The following is a 19,059-nucleotide window of genomic DNA, read 5'->3' as shown; positions in this document are numbered from 1 at the left end:
GTCCATATTCATGGCAGTGCAAACATTGTATTTTGCTAAGGTCCTGTTGATGCCTCGAAAATCGCTGCATCAACATCGGGGATAACCACCCGGTCCGGACCTTAAAGGCAGCTCCTTTTCCGTTTGGTATGGTGGCTCCGACTGGATATAATGGGACCAGTTTCCCAATGATTGGTAAATGGGATGAATAAATGATTGATTTTCTAATATCTAACGATAATGGATGAATGATCTAATTTAAAAGTAAAATATAAACAACTATTCTATCCCGGGAAATTGCTGCTTTTAGTGTAACTTTGGATGGTCTTCATTCACAAACAGGCATATAGATGACCTTTGTTGGTAAGTAAAGATGTTTATTCATATGATAATTACTAAGACCAAATAGTTGAACAAAGCAATCAAGCAAACATTATTACACTATTTCTCATTTATATCATAGACATATACATGAGTAAAAGGATAACAGTCCTCATACATCCAATAGTGAAAAGTACAAGGCTTGTTGTTAAAGCACATATATATATTCAATGATAGAAAAATTTAAACGAATGCAAATTCATATAAAAATGAGAGAAGAGCATAGATAATAGTACCATATGTTTATTCGAGTCACTCCCAATATCAATCGCATTCACATTCCTTTTTCCAACTTAGAAAACACTTCCATAAGAGGCAATAGTGCACAGATTATCAAAGCTTTCTTTGTAAAAAATCAGAATACTGGCCCAGTCTTTATAAAAAATAGATCAGAAGCACAATAGTGTGACTTCCTGATTTGAGTTTATACAAAAACTGAGGACCCTTTCCAATGCATTGAAAGGGCCTATAAATACTAATTAAACTAACTAATTACAAAATAAAACTGCTAATAAATTGGTACAACTATGCTATGAAGATCTCCTCAAAATTGGCTTGTCTTTAGTCGGCAGCATGATTCATTGCTTCGAATGATCTCCCTTCGGCTTGAGCTGGCATATTTCTAACATCGGTTGCAACTCTGGGGGGCGGCTTAGGCGAGAATTCAGTTGAGCTGAGTATGTGGCATCTTGTATCTCGGGGATCATACAACTGATAGCATCAGTTAAACACTTGAGCGCGGCCCTCTGACTGTATGGCTTGATTAGGAAAAACCAAAAGGTATCCCAAGTTAGACTTTGGATGCCAGCGATTAATCTTCCTTTCTTTTCCAGCTCCTGGTTGCCTGTTAGTTCCAAGGCTTTGGCCGATGTTAATTTTCCTGGATTACACTGAGAAATCATATTAGACAAATAAAGAGTGTCGTTGACAAATTCAATTAAATTGCTAGTAGATAACCGACATCTCGAGGTTTCTCTTTCTGCCTTCATTAATTGAGTCTGCCACTCTAGGAACAGGATGTCTTTGTGTGCTTCAATAATTTTGGGCAGATCCGAAGCCTGTCCTTCAAGGGAGTCTTGCCAGGCGAGGAAATTGGTTAAGGTTTCATCGGCCTGTTCCAATTCCTGTCTGGCTTCAACTGATTTATCCACTATAGCTGTAGTAATTTCACAAAGAGGTTCAGCCAAAGAAATTTTATGACATAGCAGTCTCAGTTGTGTAATCAATGCTTTATTGATTTGCAGAGCTTCTATTTTGAATTCTGCTATTTGAGTAAGGCTCCTGAACTTTTCCACTTGTTGCGACAGTTGAGCGATTTGCTCATCCTTAGTCTTGCTCATTTGTTCGTTCATTACCTTTAATTTGGCCACTGCTTCAGACAGTTCCTTCTGTTTCTGCACTGCACTGGAATCTATCCTCTGTTTCTCTTTGTGTAATTGCTCAGTTAATTGGTTGTTGGTCTATCACTGTGCTGCTAGCTGTTGTTCCAATTGATCTATTTTCCGCTGTGCTTCGAACACCTGCAACTGCAATGAATCAACCATTTGATCTTTTTCCTTGAGGAAACTGCTCACTTCCGAAGACTTATCCATTGTGGCTGCTGAATATGCTCCGACATACTGGGAGAGTTTTGTAAGGTCATCGGAAGGGTTCAGTTCCTCCTTCCACACCACGTTAGCCATCTCTGTTTGATCTGGCAAAAGGGAAGATTGATCAAGTCTTTTCCTTTTCCTCTGTCTTTTCACCATAGCCCTGTGTTTAGGGCTGTAAAAGACGTCTAGTGGTGGTATGTCTTCTACCTATAAAACAATTTGATCTGATGGATCTCTGGGGATTATTTCTACATCCTTACTACTGGGTAGGCCGCTGGTTCCTTCCATCAGAACCGTAGTTGTGGTTGTTTCTTGGCTGACTGTCACTTGAGGCTTGCCGAATCCTGGTGGAGTCTCGGGATTATTAATAATAGAGTCAAATTGCTGCCACTCCTGGAGGAGTTTTGGATCAATTTGAGTCTCCAAATCAATAACTTCACTGTCATGCTTCTTCCCTTTTTCCTGCTCCTTTCCTTTCTCCTGCTCTGTTTCTTTTTCAGGAATTTCTTTTGTAGCAGGAGGCTCGTCAGTACTCTTCTGCCCAGGCTCGCTTGACTTAGTTGTTGGTGTAGTGGCCAACAAGTCCAGAGGCAAAGTTTGCAACCTCTGCTCTCTGAGCCTATTGAATTCCACCAGTGCTTCATCATTATATCTCATTCTAGCCAATGTTTTAACCTGAGACAAGGATTCTGCTGAAGAAAATAAATCATCAAATTGATCTTTTTCATGGTCAAACTTGGTGAGTTTGGCCTGTTCGAGCACATTGTAGGCAACCTTCCGGGGATCGAATTGCCTACTAGGGATGGTCGCAAGGTTGAGCACATTAATTTTTCCTACCTCCTTCTCAGCATGTTTCCAATCAAGTATGGTGTAAACACCACATCTTAAAGGGAATACGGGCCATAGCTGCTTTTTGGAAGTCCTAAGAGTTTTGGACGTTCCAGCGGTTGTGATTTGGTAGGCTAATTCACGTGCCAACAGTTTATCGGGCACATATAATGGGAGAACATGGGGTTTTGTGGCACTGCCAAACACCCGTATATACGTGAATTTTTCTTCCCTGAACCAATTCCCCACTGCAGTTAAATCAATTTCGGCCTCCTCGGAAATTCTTGGGGCAGGCATATTAAAGATAGCATAATAAATGGGCAACATAAAACCATTACAGATTTGATATAAGTGGTCTTTGTAATGTGCCTTTCATAACATCTGATGGTAGATGTGAATTGGTTTGGGGTCCTGTGGCGTCCACCTCCACCCGAGTATCGGATATTCATAATTAAAACAAAGCATATCCATGACATAAGCACTGTAATAGAAGGGAGGGACAGTCCGGGTAGTTTTGCGTGAATTGAATCTAAAATAAAGAATTGCAGAGGCTAATTTATCAGACAATATATTGGCCCAATCCATGATATAACTACTAGTTGCTGCTTCCATTAAAGGAACCATTTCGATATCAAATCTTGCAGAATCATGCATCCCCCATATCCTACACATCATCGCCCCAGCGTAATAGTAAGGAGATGCTAAGGAATCCATAGAGTACTTACCCGATGACTCGTGTTTGTGCTTTGCTGGATTCTGTCTCCATTGTCTGATTGGGGCTGATTCCGTCTCATTTTCATCTCCGAATTTCTTTAGAAAAGCTTTGCTGTATTTCTTCTTCGGCTCGGGCAAATGGTACATTTTTCTCAAGTCGCCAGGCTGAAACAAACCGAAAACTCTTCCATCCACCGTGCAAAAAGTCCTGTTAGAAACAGGAATTTGTTCAACCACCCATGTGACCACATCAGTGTAAGGGAGAATTTTCTCCCGAGCTGCTATCCTGTGTAGAAACAAGTTGGCCAAATCCTTTAGCGAAGCTTCTGATTTGTTGGTTGAGTCTGCAGTCGCTTCTTCTTCTGTTTCCTCTGGTTCTTCAGCCTCAATCAGATTATAAATGCTTTGCCAACTGGTATTTCCCAGGCCGAGACATGTAGTGTCTGAAATCAATCCCTTCTTGCTTGGTCCTGGGTCACTGGTGGGCTGGATAGTAACTGCAGGGGCTGCTGCCGCAGCGAACCTCTTAGATTTCTTCCCCATTTGCTTACAACTTGAAACTTCAGTGGAATTCTGCACAAGGAAGGAAGACCAGCGTGATACAAAGAAACAGATAGCAAGAGTCGATATGAAAGAGTATGAATAAAAATCACGATAAAAATTGCCGCAGATAGAATCTAAGTGGAAAATCTTGGCATAACTCCTTCATTAATTGGCCGCTTCATCTGCCAGTCATGATAAGGGAGCTTTTAAATAATCCATCATAACATATATTGATTCAAGCGTGGCTTATATTTTGGCGGTTAATCGCATTTGATGATTGGCGTCGTGAAAAGGAGGATTTACATAATAATCCAAAATATCGTTCAATCACCGAAGGTGATACAATGCATGCCAATCTTTATTATGTTTAGAAATACGCGCCCAGTATTTAATGTATCGTAATCAGGGCAGGGCTTGGGTTCCTTTATTTGTGCCATTGTGAATCGTCGATCGCCAATAGCGATACGCCTCATCACGTCGGGGGATTTGAGGGTGGCTCAATTAACGCAACACTTACCAATGCCGATTGCCGATAGCGATGCCTTTATCGCATCGGAGGATTTGAGGGTGGCTCAATTAACGCAACACTTACCAATGCCGATTGCCGATAGCGATGCCTTTATCACATCGGAGGAATGGGGAATGCTTTATAGGTGATGTGCTTTGTCTTTCCCCGATATCCGATAGCGATTTCCCTTTTCGGATCAGAATTATTCAATGTGCCTTTACTTATGTTTCTTTTTTTATTGCGATATGCGATCTTGTGATCGCTTTATCGCAATAATAAAAGCTTTATAATTTGTTTTTTAAAAGGGCGCTTTTCTCATGGTTTTCAAAAGGGAAATCATATTTCAATTGGACTTTTTATGAGGGTTTTTCCTAATAATAAGTAAATACCAATTTATTCACATATTTATGTTTAAAAGGGACCCATTTCCTATTATGATTTCAAAAGAAATTTTTTATGAAATGGGGGGTTGTTGTACAGCACAACAAGTCCTTCATCTTGCCATCTTTCTGGATGGATTTTGCCTTGCCTTGGGCCTTCACCTTCGACCTTCTTTCCTTCGCCAACTAGAGCATAATCTTCTTCCTCATATGCAATGGATGTGACACCATCTCTAGTGTTTCTTTTGATCTCCTTATGCACCAAATCTAACCAAAGTCTCTCTCAGTCTGGTAGCTTGTCTCTTCCATTAATTGAGTCCTGATAGTTGTGCCAGGATTTCGAATTGCCAAGGAGTGTTAAGCTCACAAGTTTAGATGATGGCACATTTTCTCCTACTCCTCCAATTTCATCTCGAACCTGAGTGAGTCTAGAGAGGTAATGCTCCTGAGTTTATCTCTCAATGCCAAGTTCCTAGCATCACTGCTACTCTAAAATAGATCTGTGCGAGTTTTCCACTTTGCAGAATGAGTCTCGTTTCCATGCAAGTTCAAAACCACATTATCTTTGACACCCTCCAGAATAACCCTCTTGGCTCTTGTTGTGTCTTTCTTCCACTAAGAAAGTACTTGTGCATTTGATGTTGCTGGTCTTGGAATATCAATTTATGCATATTCCCTTACTCCATTATCTTTGAGGAAAACTTCCATCCTATCTTTCCAAGCACAAAAATTCAAGGCGCCCTTCAATGCATACTCAAGCCTTAATCCATTGAAAAACATTTTTCCCGCACTGAAGAGAATCTGCACAAAAAACTCTGCAAAGTGAATTTTCTCTTAGAGGAGATCCATAACAAGGTTTCTATATAGTCTTCCGTAGCTCTATACCATGTAGAAATTGCAAGAAATTTTCTACTGCTAATGAAATCGAATTGAAATCAAGAGACATAAATTTCATCTACTATTAATGTCTTGCTTCAACACTAAAGCACATCCTGCACTGCAAAATTGTTCTCTTTCTTCCTGACCTGCTCTGGCCAACACTTAGCCAATTCAAGCCTCAATCAACCTCCTATTTCTGTGCACAATCCTGGAGGAATTAAGCTCTTAAAAAATAGGGAAATTCATTATTTCCTTACGCAAATCCAAGGGGAATTGATCATCTTCTCAGTGAAAAAGCACTGTACACTCAACAATATACAATTATAAATACAAATGTGCCTTTTCCATCGACTCAACTAGGAAATTCGAATTCCATGCATGAATGGGTCTATTTTTAGCTGATTGACTAGTTAACCAAGAGATCAGTGAGTTAACAACAATCTTAACTACTCAACTAACCTTCAATTGAATCAACTAATGACAAGATCTCAGTTAACTTAGTTCAACTAACAATAACTCCACTAGATTGCTAAATTTTAGCAATCAACCCATGCACAACTCTACTTCTAGTCTATAACTCAAATTTATTGACTTAATTATTAGACAATGCCATGTCACTCTAGCTAATTGCAATCCAAGTCATCTTGCTGATGTGGAAAATCAAATTTCTCCATTTAACTAAGGCACTAGTCAAATGAAGCATTTTCTTGCTACTATTTCAACAATAGGTTCTACACCTAAAAGTGACGTTTTCATAATCCAGTGGTTTATGAACTTCTTCGCCCTCACACGTCAGGATAAATTTTTCTAGTAAACCTTCATTGAAATCCACTTCTATGTATATTCAGACAAATGTGATGATCTCTTAAGCCAATATGTTGTTGTATAGTTTAATGAAGCGACCTATTGAATCTTTGATAGCTACTAGGATCTTTGATTGAATCTAATGAAGAGGTGAGTTTGGGAGCCTTACCCAAACTGCAGTGGCCAAAGATTTCATAGTGGTCAGATTAAAATCTAAAAACCATGGCTGAACTGAAAGACCAACTTGGGCCCAAAACCAAGGTCCTTGGTCAAAAACCTTTTGTTGATCTTCCTTATTTTTAAAGCAACGACAAAAAATCACTTCGAATAAAAAACAACTCAACATTTTGGGCCTATTATGGTGAAGCCGATCCCAGAAGGCAAATGACGAGGGCTAAAAACCCTTAAAATGACAAATAATTGCCCTACGTTTGTAATTTGCTACCTTAATATTTGAGAGAATAGTGTTCATTGAAAGCTTTGGTGTGTCCTTAGATTGCTCGATAAAAAAAGATTGACCTAAGAGTTCTTTTAGAATCTGAGAACTAAGATTGAGAATAAGGGCATCCTTAAAGGATTTGAGCGTCAAATTCGAGGCATCCCCTCTGCCCTTGGCACCACTATTTAGACCTGCAACAAGAGACGTGGATGCATATTTCTTGATGCCATAATTTATGAGACAATTCTCCATTTTGAGTTGTCTGCCTTAAAAAAGGAGCCTCATTGACCTCATAGGAGTTATTGTTTGCTTCTGAATGCTGGCAGCGAGCATAAGAACATAACCCTCTTATTTGACCATGATACATAAGGACTCCTCGATAGGGACCTAGAAAAAATGGGGAGTTTTTGAGAAGCCAAAGTCCTAAATCCTTGATTTGTGGGGATTGAGTCTTGAACAACCCCCACAGGAAGAAGAGAAGCCTCAACTGGTTGGAAGGTTTTGTCAAACACTTTGTAGGTAATCTAATAACCACGACGAACATCTTGTTCATGTATTTTCACGAACAATTTGCTGTAATCCATCCTACTCATGCAAAAAGTCCATCTCAAGGAAAGCTTTTTGAAGGATCCCAAATAGACCTGGGGACCAAGTCAGACTGGAACATTATTACAAACATTTTTTATGCCAACCCATTCCTGCCAAGAGAAACTTGGACTGGAATTTCATCAAACATTTTGTAAGTAAACTCCCCACACTTTCATCAACACTCTCCAAGGGCCTTACCAGCACGAAGGCCTTTGAGCTACTAGGAAACTGCCTCTCAACCCACTGAGCACCCCTTCTACCAGGCCCAACACTTCCAACCTGGAGACGTTGGCAAACTACAAGATCTCTTTTGTGATAAATAATATTCCACCATTTTACTATAAATTAGATTTATTTACTTATAACATCTTTGAATTATTTTATAAAAATAAATTTATATAATTAGATAAATGGTTCTTTCAGAATAATCACATTAGTGTTTTCAGGGTCAACGTTTTGAACCATCCATTGTGGTTCATCAACAAGATATAGATGGTGGACTTGATCTAACAAGAGAAATAAATAATGTGGAGATGTTGATCCCAAAAATATTGATGTGATTGTTCCGAGAGAGACATTTATCTAATCATTATGAATCACATTACAGGAGGTGGAGATTGGAATTAAGAAGCTGAAAACAGGAAAGACAAAGGACTTGGTTGAACTTCAAGCAGGGTATCTAAAATGGGGAATGAACACTTTTGCAACACACATAATGGAAATATTCAACAACATCATTCAGCAAGGATTCCCAAGGGACTAGATAACTAGCCTAATAATACCCCTTTTTAAAAGTGGAGACATTAATAATCCTTCCAATTATAGAACCATTATGATAAATCCTTTGTTTGCAAAGCTTTTCGGTAGCATGGTAGAAAATATAATTAGTAAGTGGACAAAAGTAAAAGAAAAGAGGGCAAAAGGATAAGCGGGTTTTAGGCAGAAGCATTCTACGGTGGATCATGGTATGACGTTGAGACACATTATTGAAAAGGTTTGGGAGGACAAAGAAGAAGTATTCTGCTGCTTTGTTGACTTAAAAAAGACATCTGGCACAATCCCTAGAGATAAGTTATGGAATAGGGTGGAAGAACTTGAAATTCCTTTACATTATAGAGTCGTTATCCATAGACTTTATGAAGAGGTGAAAGTCAAAATTAGAACTTCAATGGGTATTTCAGAAAGCTTTAGAAGTGACATTGGAGTCAAGCAAGGTTGCTCTCTATCCCCTACTCTTTTTGGTTTATATATTGATAAACTGGAAGAGTGGCTAAATCTGCAAGGTGGAGACAGTGTTCACTTGGGGGAGTTTGTGATAAAGCTTCTTTTATATGCTGATGATCTTGTATTGATTTCTAAATCAGCCCATGGATTGCAGATGCACCTATATTCCCTTGAGCATTTTTGTAGAGCAGCGGGGATGCAAGTCAATACTAGCAAGACCAAAACAATGATTTTCTCTAATAAAAGGAAGTAGAGATAACATACGTTATTCTTTGAAGGCAACATTCTTGAAGAAGTAACTGAGTACAAAAACCTCGGGATTGATTTCAACAACAAACTTAATTAGGAGGATTGCAAAAAGAAGAGAATTTTAGGAGGGTGGAAAGCATTATATGCTCTTCAAAACAAATGTAGAGAGGCAAAGTTATGGGATTGGAAAATGATTAAAGTGCTTTTTGGACTCCTAGTTTGTCTAGTGATGCTATATGGGTGTGAATTGTGGGCTAGTAGCACCCCCATCTCAAAATGGAAACAAATTGAGAAAATCCAAAAACGCTTGATCATGAGCAAGTTCAAAATAAAAAGTTCAGTACCTTATGAGATAATGTTGAGTGAAATAGGAACAACTCCCATCGAAGCAAATGCTATGGTGCAAATCATAAGATATCTAAAAATAATTGAGCAAATGGGAGTAGGTAGATGGCCTAATGTTATCTGCAATGAAGGCATGAGTGAAAGAAAGAAAACATGGATGAGACAAAACTACACATGGATGTAAAAATGGAATATCTACCTCAATGCTCGTCCCACAAATAACAAGGAGCTAAAGAATTTTGTTATGGAGAAGTTTAGTAAATGGGTATGGGGAAAAGAGTTGATTAGAAAGAAGAAGTATTGCATTGAGGAATTCAACCCTATGTGTGATCTACAAAAAAAAGAGTTCATTGGAGCTAGCATTCCGTAGAGCGAAAAGGTTTTTATTGCTCAATTAAGAACTAACTTGCATCAACTTCGGTGTGAAACAAGATGGTGGAAAAGACCTAAGGAAGTTTGGGAAGCACGAGTGTGTACATTTTGTACGTCTGGGTCAGTGGAATCGAAAAAACATTTCATTTTGGAATGTGATACGTCAAAGACATCAGAGAAAGTTATGCGAATATGTTAGCATACATTTCTTAGCATTGTCTTTTCAGCGAGGGGATTATTGGAAGGTTGGGCCAACTCATGATCAATTTGAATAAGAAAAAGATTGAATTGCAAAAGAAGAAAAACAAGGAACTAATTGTCCCATACTATGTCTCAAGTTTCGTCGAACTTTAACCTTGATGTTCGAATTTTGACGAACCTTAAATTTTTTTTTGAGTCATCGAACCTCATAGCCTTTGACCAAGTCCATAGATAAAAACTCATAACTTCATGTCATAACTCAAGCTTGTAATTTATCCTTGCAGTTTCCATTTCCATGCCATCATTTTTTTTAATGTTCATTTCTTATTATTTTTATCCTATAATTCATTTTAAATTAATATGTGTGTATATATATAACAATGTTTTAAAACTCCAACTCGGGTTCGGAACCGGCTGAGGGTCGACTCTGACTCCAACTTCGATTCGGTATCAACTCAGTTGGTTTGATTTCAATGACTCGGTCGTTGTAAAAAATACATTAAATATTTTTTTATTTATGAAAAACATAATTTTAAAGATTTTCATTCATGTTTCCAAACACAAAGCATTAGAATATAGAGAAAAGATAACATATGATCAAAGTAGGCTCATGAATATATCCCTTATATCAAAATGGCACACAGTGCACTGTCCAATACATACATGATATAGAGTTCAAAACAAAAACACATAACTAAGGAGTGTCTAAATGACCTCTACAACAAAAGTAAAATATCACTAGTCACTAGTCACTAGTAACTACTCGTAATTGTTAGAGAAGCCAACATCATCTGGCTCAGACTCTGAATCAAAGTCAGACAGGGAAACCCATGGCTCGTCCTCTTCATCACCATATCCAATTGCAACTGTAGAAGTAGCAACATAAACATAAAACTTAAAACAAAAAAAAGTAAGTTTGGAGTCCACTTTCCCTCCAAATGCGCTGTTGACCAAGTTTGATTGGCTTGGCCGGTTTAAGTCAGACTCGGCTAAGCTAACCCCTGCCTGGGCTGGCTCAACACAGAAACTGGTTCAATGATCAGTCTGTTATCGAACCGGCTGAGTTGCGGTTAAGTAATAGATCGACCATTGACCGACTCGGCCGGTTCGGTAACAGATCAACCATTGAACCGGTTTTTGTGTCAAGCCGGTCTGCGCAGGGGTTCAAGTTGGTTAGCTCGATCGAATTTTAAAACATTGATATATAGACGAACCTAATGACAAACCTCATCCAAAAATATGAATTCAAACTGAACCTAACCATTGTCGAACTGGAACCATGTAAAGACAAAGACTATTTTTAATCTCATAGACATTAAAATATCATTTCATTTCATTTAAACTTAAATTCAAAAAATTATATAATTTTTAATTCACTTAAATTAATGAGTTCATTTAACATATAATTTTTTTTATCTATTTTTTAATTCGCTTAAAGTACTATCCCATTGTTTTTAAGGAGATCACTTCCATCCATAGAAAATATATCAAAACCCTCACAAACAAATTGGTAGAAAATAACTTTTCACGATTTTTGACCATAATTTTAAACTACAAAAAATTAAATCATGAACCGAAAACCGAAAAATGTAATGACGTCTAACACATATATGCTATGATATGCACATACCACCAACCAATATAGGTATTCAATCAGCAACTTCCTCATTGAGAACTGAATAATAACGTTGAATAATATTTTGCTTCAGTATCCATCCCTCAAGAATTTGACACTTGCATTGTGTGGGCAATAGTTTTATCACGATCAATTGTAAGTTTCCTAATCTAATGGCTATGGCTATCTCCGCAGCTCGGCTCCTTCCAATCCGTCATTCTCGTCTCCTGCTTTCTACCTGCCCTCCCGCTGCCTTTGCTATTTCATCCGCCGATGCCAGTTCCAATTTCGGACATGCTTTCCTTGCCCCTAAATTCATTACATTTTTCAATGTGACCACCTCAAACTCTGAGCTTGCATGCATCTACAATGTTTGAACAGTTGTTCATTGTTTATATCACTTGATTGCAGATTTTTTCCCGCCTTGTTTCTTTCTGCTGAATTAAGAGTCGCATTTTGACTTGTGAAGCAGCAAAAACAACAGCATAGATTGAAAACGTTTGCCACCATGGCCAGCCAAGGTAAAGAGATTTCTGCCAACAATCCAGGGCTTAGTGACAAGCCAGACGAAGCTACAAAAGGGTATTTTTTGCAGCAGACGGTAAGCAAATTCGTGAAGTAATTATTCTCTAATTAACTTTAGGCATCTGAAACTTGGGTATTTGCTCCTTTCGCTTCTCCGATTATATGTTCCGTTGAATTCCTAAATTAGAGTTGTTTTTTTGGGTTTCTGGATTTCAGATGCTCAGGGTCAAAGACCCGAAGGTCAGCTTGGATTTCTATTCGCGAGTCTTGGGCATGAAGTAAAATACTCGCAAGGCCTTCCACTTTTCATTTTCCATGTCTGTTATTTCTTTGATCTTTTTTCTATGTAATTACAAGGCAAACTGGGTTTGGATTGCTGGTTACCTACTAACCTAGACGCTTTGTATGTCCATTTAATGATCACTTTAGTTCCCTTGAAGCCACCAGATGCTCTCCTATAGAAATAGAAATCAAAATTAAAATTGGAAATTTGTCACTGTCCATGAAATGGCAAAGATAGGTCAATGGACACAACATGAAGGAATAGGTAAAAAGAGAGTGCATAGCACATCCCCAGCAAAGAGAACAGTAGTCTAAATAAGAGTGAGTGATAGCTAGCAAAAGGGTGGAGCAAAGCAGATAGCCCCTCAACAAAGAAGGGCAGCTAATTGTTTTCATCCTCTGAACTAGTCAATAGAGATGCCAACACCAAGAGATGGCTGAATAATGCCCTCGGGTGAGACGCCCAGGCTAATGGGTCCCTGTCCCCTGCCCCTGGGGTATAATACTTGTAGGCCTCAACCTTCCTGCTGGTGCTCCAGAAAAATGTCAAAGAAGAAGCAGAGACAGCCCTAGCATCCATGATGTGGAATATATCCGCTTCTCTTGGCTGTTCTCCAAATAATTTTATTCGATTCCTGCCAACACCCTGCACAAATGATCAGACACAGGGTTACTTTGCCTCACTCTCTATCGACAGTTTTCCGAGTTTCCTCAAATAATCAGCAGGTATATCAGCAAAAATATTCAAAACGACAGATAGACGGAAGACTTGGGAAAAATCAGAGCAGGAATTTACTGAAGAAGGGCCAAAAATCAGCAAAACACCATTGTATCACATATCAAAAAATTGTAATATACCTTTGGAAGAATTACCCTTAGTGCACAATATTGATCTAGGGTTTTCAATGAGTACAATAGAGAATTGTGTTCCGTAACAGCATTACAACACTCATTAAGCTATGAAACAGTATTGCTCATAATTGGATACATAGTAATATAATGAAGAATTTAGGCAATCAATTGAATCCACAAACCGGGGCTGATTCATTAAGCAATTACAGACTTAGAAATTCCACAGATAACATTATAAGCTTAGCTTACTAGACTGTAACTAACCCTCACAGTTTTAGAGTCCAACTCAACTATGCTGTCGCAAATCATGCCAACAGTCCTCGCTGGTTGCTCCATACTATTGATTGCCCTGGCTGCCTCAGACCCAATCAGCCAGCACCCCCGTAAACTCCTGCAACCCCCTGTTGTGCTCTTTTCTACAACCTGCGGCCTCAGAAATAACCCTTTGATCCTCCACTGTTACAGGGTAGTGGTTCCCGGCTGTTTTCTACCCAAACAGGCCTGTATGGGTCCTCCTGCTGCCTTAGAGATAACGTCCGCTGTAGTCTCCGACCTCGCTGTCAATGGGGTTCCACCCTCGCTGCCTCAAACAATGATTCGCTGACTCAGCTGTGCTGCCCAGGAAAATAACCTTCACATGCCTCAGGATTATCTCACTGACGCAGATGATGCCTCAGAGGTGGTTCGCTGCCACAGATAATAACTTGCTGCCACAGAAAAAGCCTTAGAAACAATTTGCTGCTACAGACACGGCCCTAGAGACAATTCGCTGCCACAGATGATGCCCTAGAGACAATTCATTGCCTAGATAATGCCCTAGAGACAATTTTCTGTCTCAGATGATGCCTCAGAAATGGTTCACTGTCACAGATAATGCCTCAGAAATGGTTCACTGTCACAGATAATGCCTCAGAATGATGCTCCTTCAATAAGAACTTTGGCCTGTAACCAGAAAGGAAAAGGGATTGGCTAGGGTGGAATCTTTTCCCACCGAAACCAATCAGAAAGAGGGGGTTTTAAAATCCTCTAAGAGTCTCTGCCCAAAAATTAGAAATAACAACAATCCATGATGATCACATTGAATCTCCTCTCTCCTTTTAATAGATTCCCTCTGGGGTTTCCTCTCCTAATTTTAATTTTGCGTGGCTAACAAGTTTCTCTCCATTTGCCCCAAATTATTAATGTTACCCAAGTAACATCAAATAATGGGTTCCCCCCTTTACAAAAGACTATAACCCGCGGGGTTAAATAAGCTAATTCGCCCTCCCCTGGAAATTTAATTCGAAGAGGACATATCCCTCCTTCCCGGCATTGCTTGCCCTCAAGCAATTGCAAATTTGAGTGCTGCAAGATCTATTCTCCTTCCCACGTAGCGCCTTATTCAAGCAAATCCTTCCACCTAATGAGATATTCTGAGATCACTCTGCCCTTAATCCCCTCTCTCGGACAACCATGATAGTTTTGAGAATCAATTCTTAGTGCCCTTCCTCGTCCAAAGTGGGTAGCTCAGCTGAAGCAGTGAGCTGTTGATTGGCTACCTTCTTAAGCATGATAAATGGAAGACATTGTGTATTTTGCTTCCCCCCAAGATTGCCTCCTAAAAGAGGATTTGAACATTGATGCAGGAGCATGAGGCTTGAAGACAAAAGACTTCGAATTTTATTCCAAAAATACAAAAAAAGTTTTCAAGCAAAGGAGTGGGATCCTTTAGCTATCACTTTACAAAGCTTTCTAGATAGGATTTGAGCTAGAATTCAGGGATTTGAATTATCTTGTAATTAATTCAAGTATGTAGACTTAGTTGAGATTCGTGAGGAGAATATCATGCACATTAGATATTATCTAGGATTAGGCAGATTTGATCCATTAATTGAGGATCTGATTGTTGTATGTAATGGTATTTATGTAAGTTTTGAATTAGTGTAATGGGATATCGCTGAGGAGAATTTGATTGTAAAATTTGGAATCTCTCTGTATCTTTGTGTATATTGCATGGATGGTCAATCTCGAAGGTATTAATTTCCTTTGAAATATTTTTGAGTTCTGTTGATTTCCAGTTTGGGCCCTTTAGAACTAGATTCTGTATAATCTTGTGTTATCGCGTTTAAATCTTCACTCATTGTGTATTAAATAGTCTGGACATGTTTTAAGAAATATAACTTACAGATAGGGTAAACTTGGCGGAACGAAAAAAACCCCGACAAAATTCGTGGGAACCCCAGGAGAAGATCTAAACCGTCTGATCGACAGGGAACAGATCTAATGGTGAGCGCATGCTAACAAGCATGGGCATTAATTCCAAAAACGGATGCGATAAATTATAAAACTGAGTTAATAGCTCAATTAATCGTGACCGTCCGCTTGAAGGAGTTAGATCTGACGGTGATCGCATCGAAAAATGCACGAGAGTTAATATAAATTTTGGACGCAATATTTTATCGACTGTGGTTTAATCCAGTTGAATTCCGGATCGATCATAGTCGTTCATTAAGAAGGGACGAGATCTGACGTATATCGATTTGGAATATGCATGCGGGTTAGCTTAAATTTCGGACCCGAGAAGGTTATGAACTGCAGTTGTATTTCCTTTTGGTTCTGTGGGAAAGGTGAAGGTTTGCCATATATCGGGTAAATTAACCAGTTCTGCTATTTTAGTAGAATAGCTAAAACTAGAGGTTGATGACTGATTCTCCAAAGGAAACCCGAGAAGAAGTTCCACCCGAGCTTGAGGAGATCATTTTTGGTTTTGAATGATTATCCTTAACACCTGCAACCAACCCACCATTAGTGGTATCAGAGCAGCTTTTTGACACTAAGCAGGATCTCAAAAATCAGAAAAAAGAAATCCAACATGGCTTTCAGAGTTGGAGGAAGACGTGGTGGTGGTCGAAGAAGAGGAAGACTAGTTGCAAATGCTGAAGTGTTGGAAGTTATGCAACAGATGCAAGCTAGATTAGAAGCAGTTGAAATGGGAAATCAAGGAGATGCAGGTACTGGAGATGTCAATGAGCCTAAAGTTGAAGCTGCAGAAGAAGAGGAACCTGCAGAAATTACTCCTGAAATGAGATTTTTTAAATTAGTGTTAGGATCCACATCTAAATCCAGACTTGAGGGTTCAGTTTATACAGGAGGTTTAAACCCTGAAGAGTTGATAGACTGGATTATTGACATGGATAAATTCTTTGATTATGAATAAATGGAAGAAGGAAAGAGAGTGAAATTTGTTGTCACAAAATTGAAAGGACATGTAGCACTTTGGTGGGATGGAGTGCAGGCAAAAAAAAAAAGAAGACTTGGTAAGCAGCCGATTAAAAAGTGGAACAAGATGGTGGCAAAGTTGAGAGGTAAGTTTTTGCCAAGTGATTATCAACTTTCATTATATAGACAGATGTAGAATCTCAGACAGAGGTCTTTGACAGTGAAAGAATACACAAAGGAATTTTACAAAGTGAGCATAAGAGCTGGACAAATTCAAGATATAGATGAGAAGGTTGCAAGATACATAAATGGTCTCAGAATGGAGATCCAAGATGAGATAAGTGTGCTGTTTCCTAAAACAGTAGAAGAAGCTTATCAGATGGTATTGAGGGCTGAAGAAAAACTCATGAGGAAGCAATCTACCAGAAGTAGAGGTACTTTCCGAGGAAGAGGAAGTCAAGGTGGTAGAGGAAGATCTACAACACCTAGAGATGGAGCTAGCAGCAGCTTGAATTAGCATACACCCACAAAAGGTGATGCAAGTGGCAAAAGGAGTTTTTTCAGAGGAAGAAGAGGCAGAGGAAGAGAAATCAGAGGGTACAGATGTAACTGTTGGCATTATGATAAAGGTGTTGTCCTTGATGGCAACTCACTCAGATAAAGGATCATAGTACAACAGGTTAATAGCAAAGAAGTGCAGATCAGACTACACAGAATGAAGAAAGAGAGGTATACGCAGGTTCACCTTGACTAAGTTGCGTATACACGTAGGTTCACTGTATACAAGTCGTGTATACGGACATACGCACTTTCACAGAAGCAAAAATGCGTATATGTTGGAAAACTAAGCTTTTGATCCTTGGTATTTGGTTCAAGGTATTTTGACCCATGGTTTTGGTTCGAGGTATTGACCCTAGGTATTTGGTCCAAGGTATTGGTCCTAAGTGGTTTTGGTCCATGGTATTGAGAAATGCCCAAAACTATAAAAGGAGGAGAAGATCATTAGGCCAAGGGTGCAAGTATCGAATATTTGATGAAGTGTGAGATCTAGTATGTAGGTTATTGGGTTATGGTGCATTGCTAGATCTGAACCAAGGATGAACCTTAGTGGATGATGAGGGATTAGATCTAATGATGGATCGGGATCTTAAGGCGTAAAATGAACTATCATTATGTGTTTTGCTCATGTATATTCTAGATCTGAAGACTAACGCATATATTATTCTGTAAATGTTATGATCTGGGTATAATTGAAGTCTGGTATAGCTGTAAACTTATGAATTAACATTTACAGATGTATACACTAGTTGGCTTTGACAAAAGCGCATACACACGTTGGTTAGACACAGGGAAGTAACGTATACCTTGTGAAGAATGTTTCAGTTGTTTTGTTTGCTGTTACAAAGGTTCTGTTCTGGTGACTGTATTTTGGTGACAGTATTCTGAATGATCAGATTCAGGAGTTTCAGTGATTGGTTTATGTACTTGATGATTGTATTGCAACTATGATGTTGTTGATGGGTCCAGTATGAAAATTGGATGAAACGTGGCCTTCAGATTATGGTGTTGTGTTCCAGGAGTATCCAGTCTGAAAATTTATGAAATGTGGTCCCTGGTAGAAGAGTGGAGTTTCCTGTAGGGTGACACCTACGTACTAGTAAACATATCGGCTAGTACAAGAACTAGGGGGTTGTAGCTCCCTTATCGTAGTAGCTGAAAACGAGAGAAGGTTGCAGCCTTCTACAGGTAGAAGCCTGCGTACTGGTATAAGTCTGCATCAGTACCAAATTTTAAACAGATTTTTCTCATTATTAAAAAAAGATAGAGACGACAGCAGCAGGTGGTTTTTCCCACATTGGGTTTCCACCTTATATCTTGGTGTTCATGTGTGATGCTTATGTGTAATGCTTTATTCTGCTTTTACTGCACTATCTAATTAATATTTGACATACTGGTTAAAGTTCAATGCACGATAAATTGGATAAATCAAAAGTTATCTGCATATATGCTGGTTGCTTTAATAACAGTGGTGTATACACGTTGGTTCACTTAGCTAAAGTAGCATATACAAATTTGCTTATGGAAATGAAATATTATTGATTTACAAATATTGATTCACCCCCCTCTCTCAGTATTATTTCCAACAATTGGTATCAGAGCAAGTCCTTCAGAAGAAGCTTGATCGCTTGAAGGAAGATCCATCATAATGAGTAATCAAGAAAGTGGGGGATCCATCAGACTGCCAATCTTTGACGGGAGTAACTTTGTTTATTGGAAGATAAGAACCACAGCTTATCTTCAATCGCTTGGAACAGATGTCTGCGAAATCATGGAAGGAGGATATACATTTCCATCAACAATTCCTACAAATACGGCAGGTAAAAAGCAATATGAAACCAATGCCAAGGCTGTCAATACATTATTGGGAAGTCTGTCACAATCAGAGTTTGTCAAAGTTATGCAGCTCAAATCAGCCAAAGAAATATGGGACAAAATCATTCTAAGCTATGAAGGAGACTCTCAGGTAAAACGTGCTAAACTGCAAACTCTCAGAATTCAAT

At 38.9% G+C, this 19,059-nt stretch overlaps 1 protein-coding gene across 4 annotated transcripts in view; it reads left to right on the top strand.

Annotated features, from left to right (window-relative positions):
• Nucleotides 1–11,643: 11,643 nt before the first annotated feature.
• The window catches only part of LOC149150991 (lactoylglutathione lyase family protein / glyoxalase I family protein), a 109,867-nt gene continuing 102,451 nt past the window's right edge, over nucleotides 11,644–19,059 (top strand). The window contains exons 1-3 of one of the 4 annotated variants that reach the window (XM_089439638.1): nucleotides 11,644–11,797; nucleotides 12,114–12,242; nucleotides 12,383–12,444. In XM_089439638.1, coding sequence (XP_089295764.1) covers nucleotides 12,150–12,242; nucleotides 12,383–12,444 — 155 coding nt within the window. In that variant the 5' untranslated portion in view covers nucleotides 11,644–11,797; nucleotides 12,114–12,149. The other 3 variants (XM_089439639.1, XM_089439637.1, XM_089439635.1) reach the window with 3 other exon arrangements.

The sequence above is a fragment of the Pinus tabuliformis genome, chromosome 9 (assembly GCF_031772625.1).
Source record: "Pinus tabuliformis cultivar Carrire ecotype Pingquan chromosome 9, CPIR1, whole genome shotgun sequence".
Taxonomy (NCBI): Eukaryota; Viridiplantae; Streptophyta; class Pinopsida; order Pinales; family Pinaceae; genus Pinus; species Pinus tabuliformis.
The sequence above is the reverse complement of the archived record's forward strand: the minus strand, read 5'-3'. Positions and strand labels throughout refer to the sequence as shown.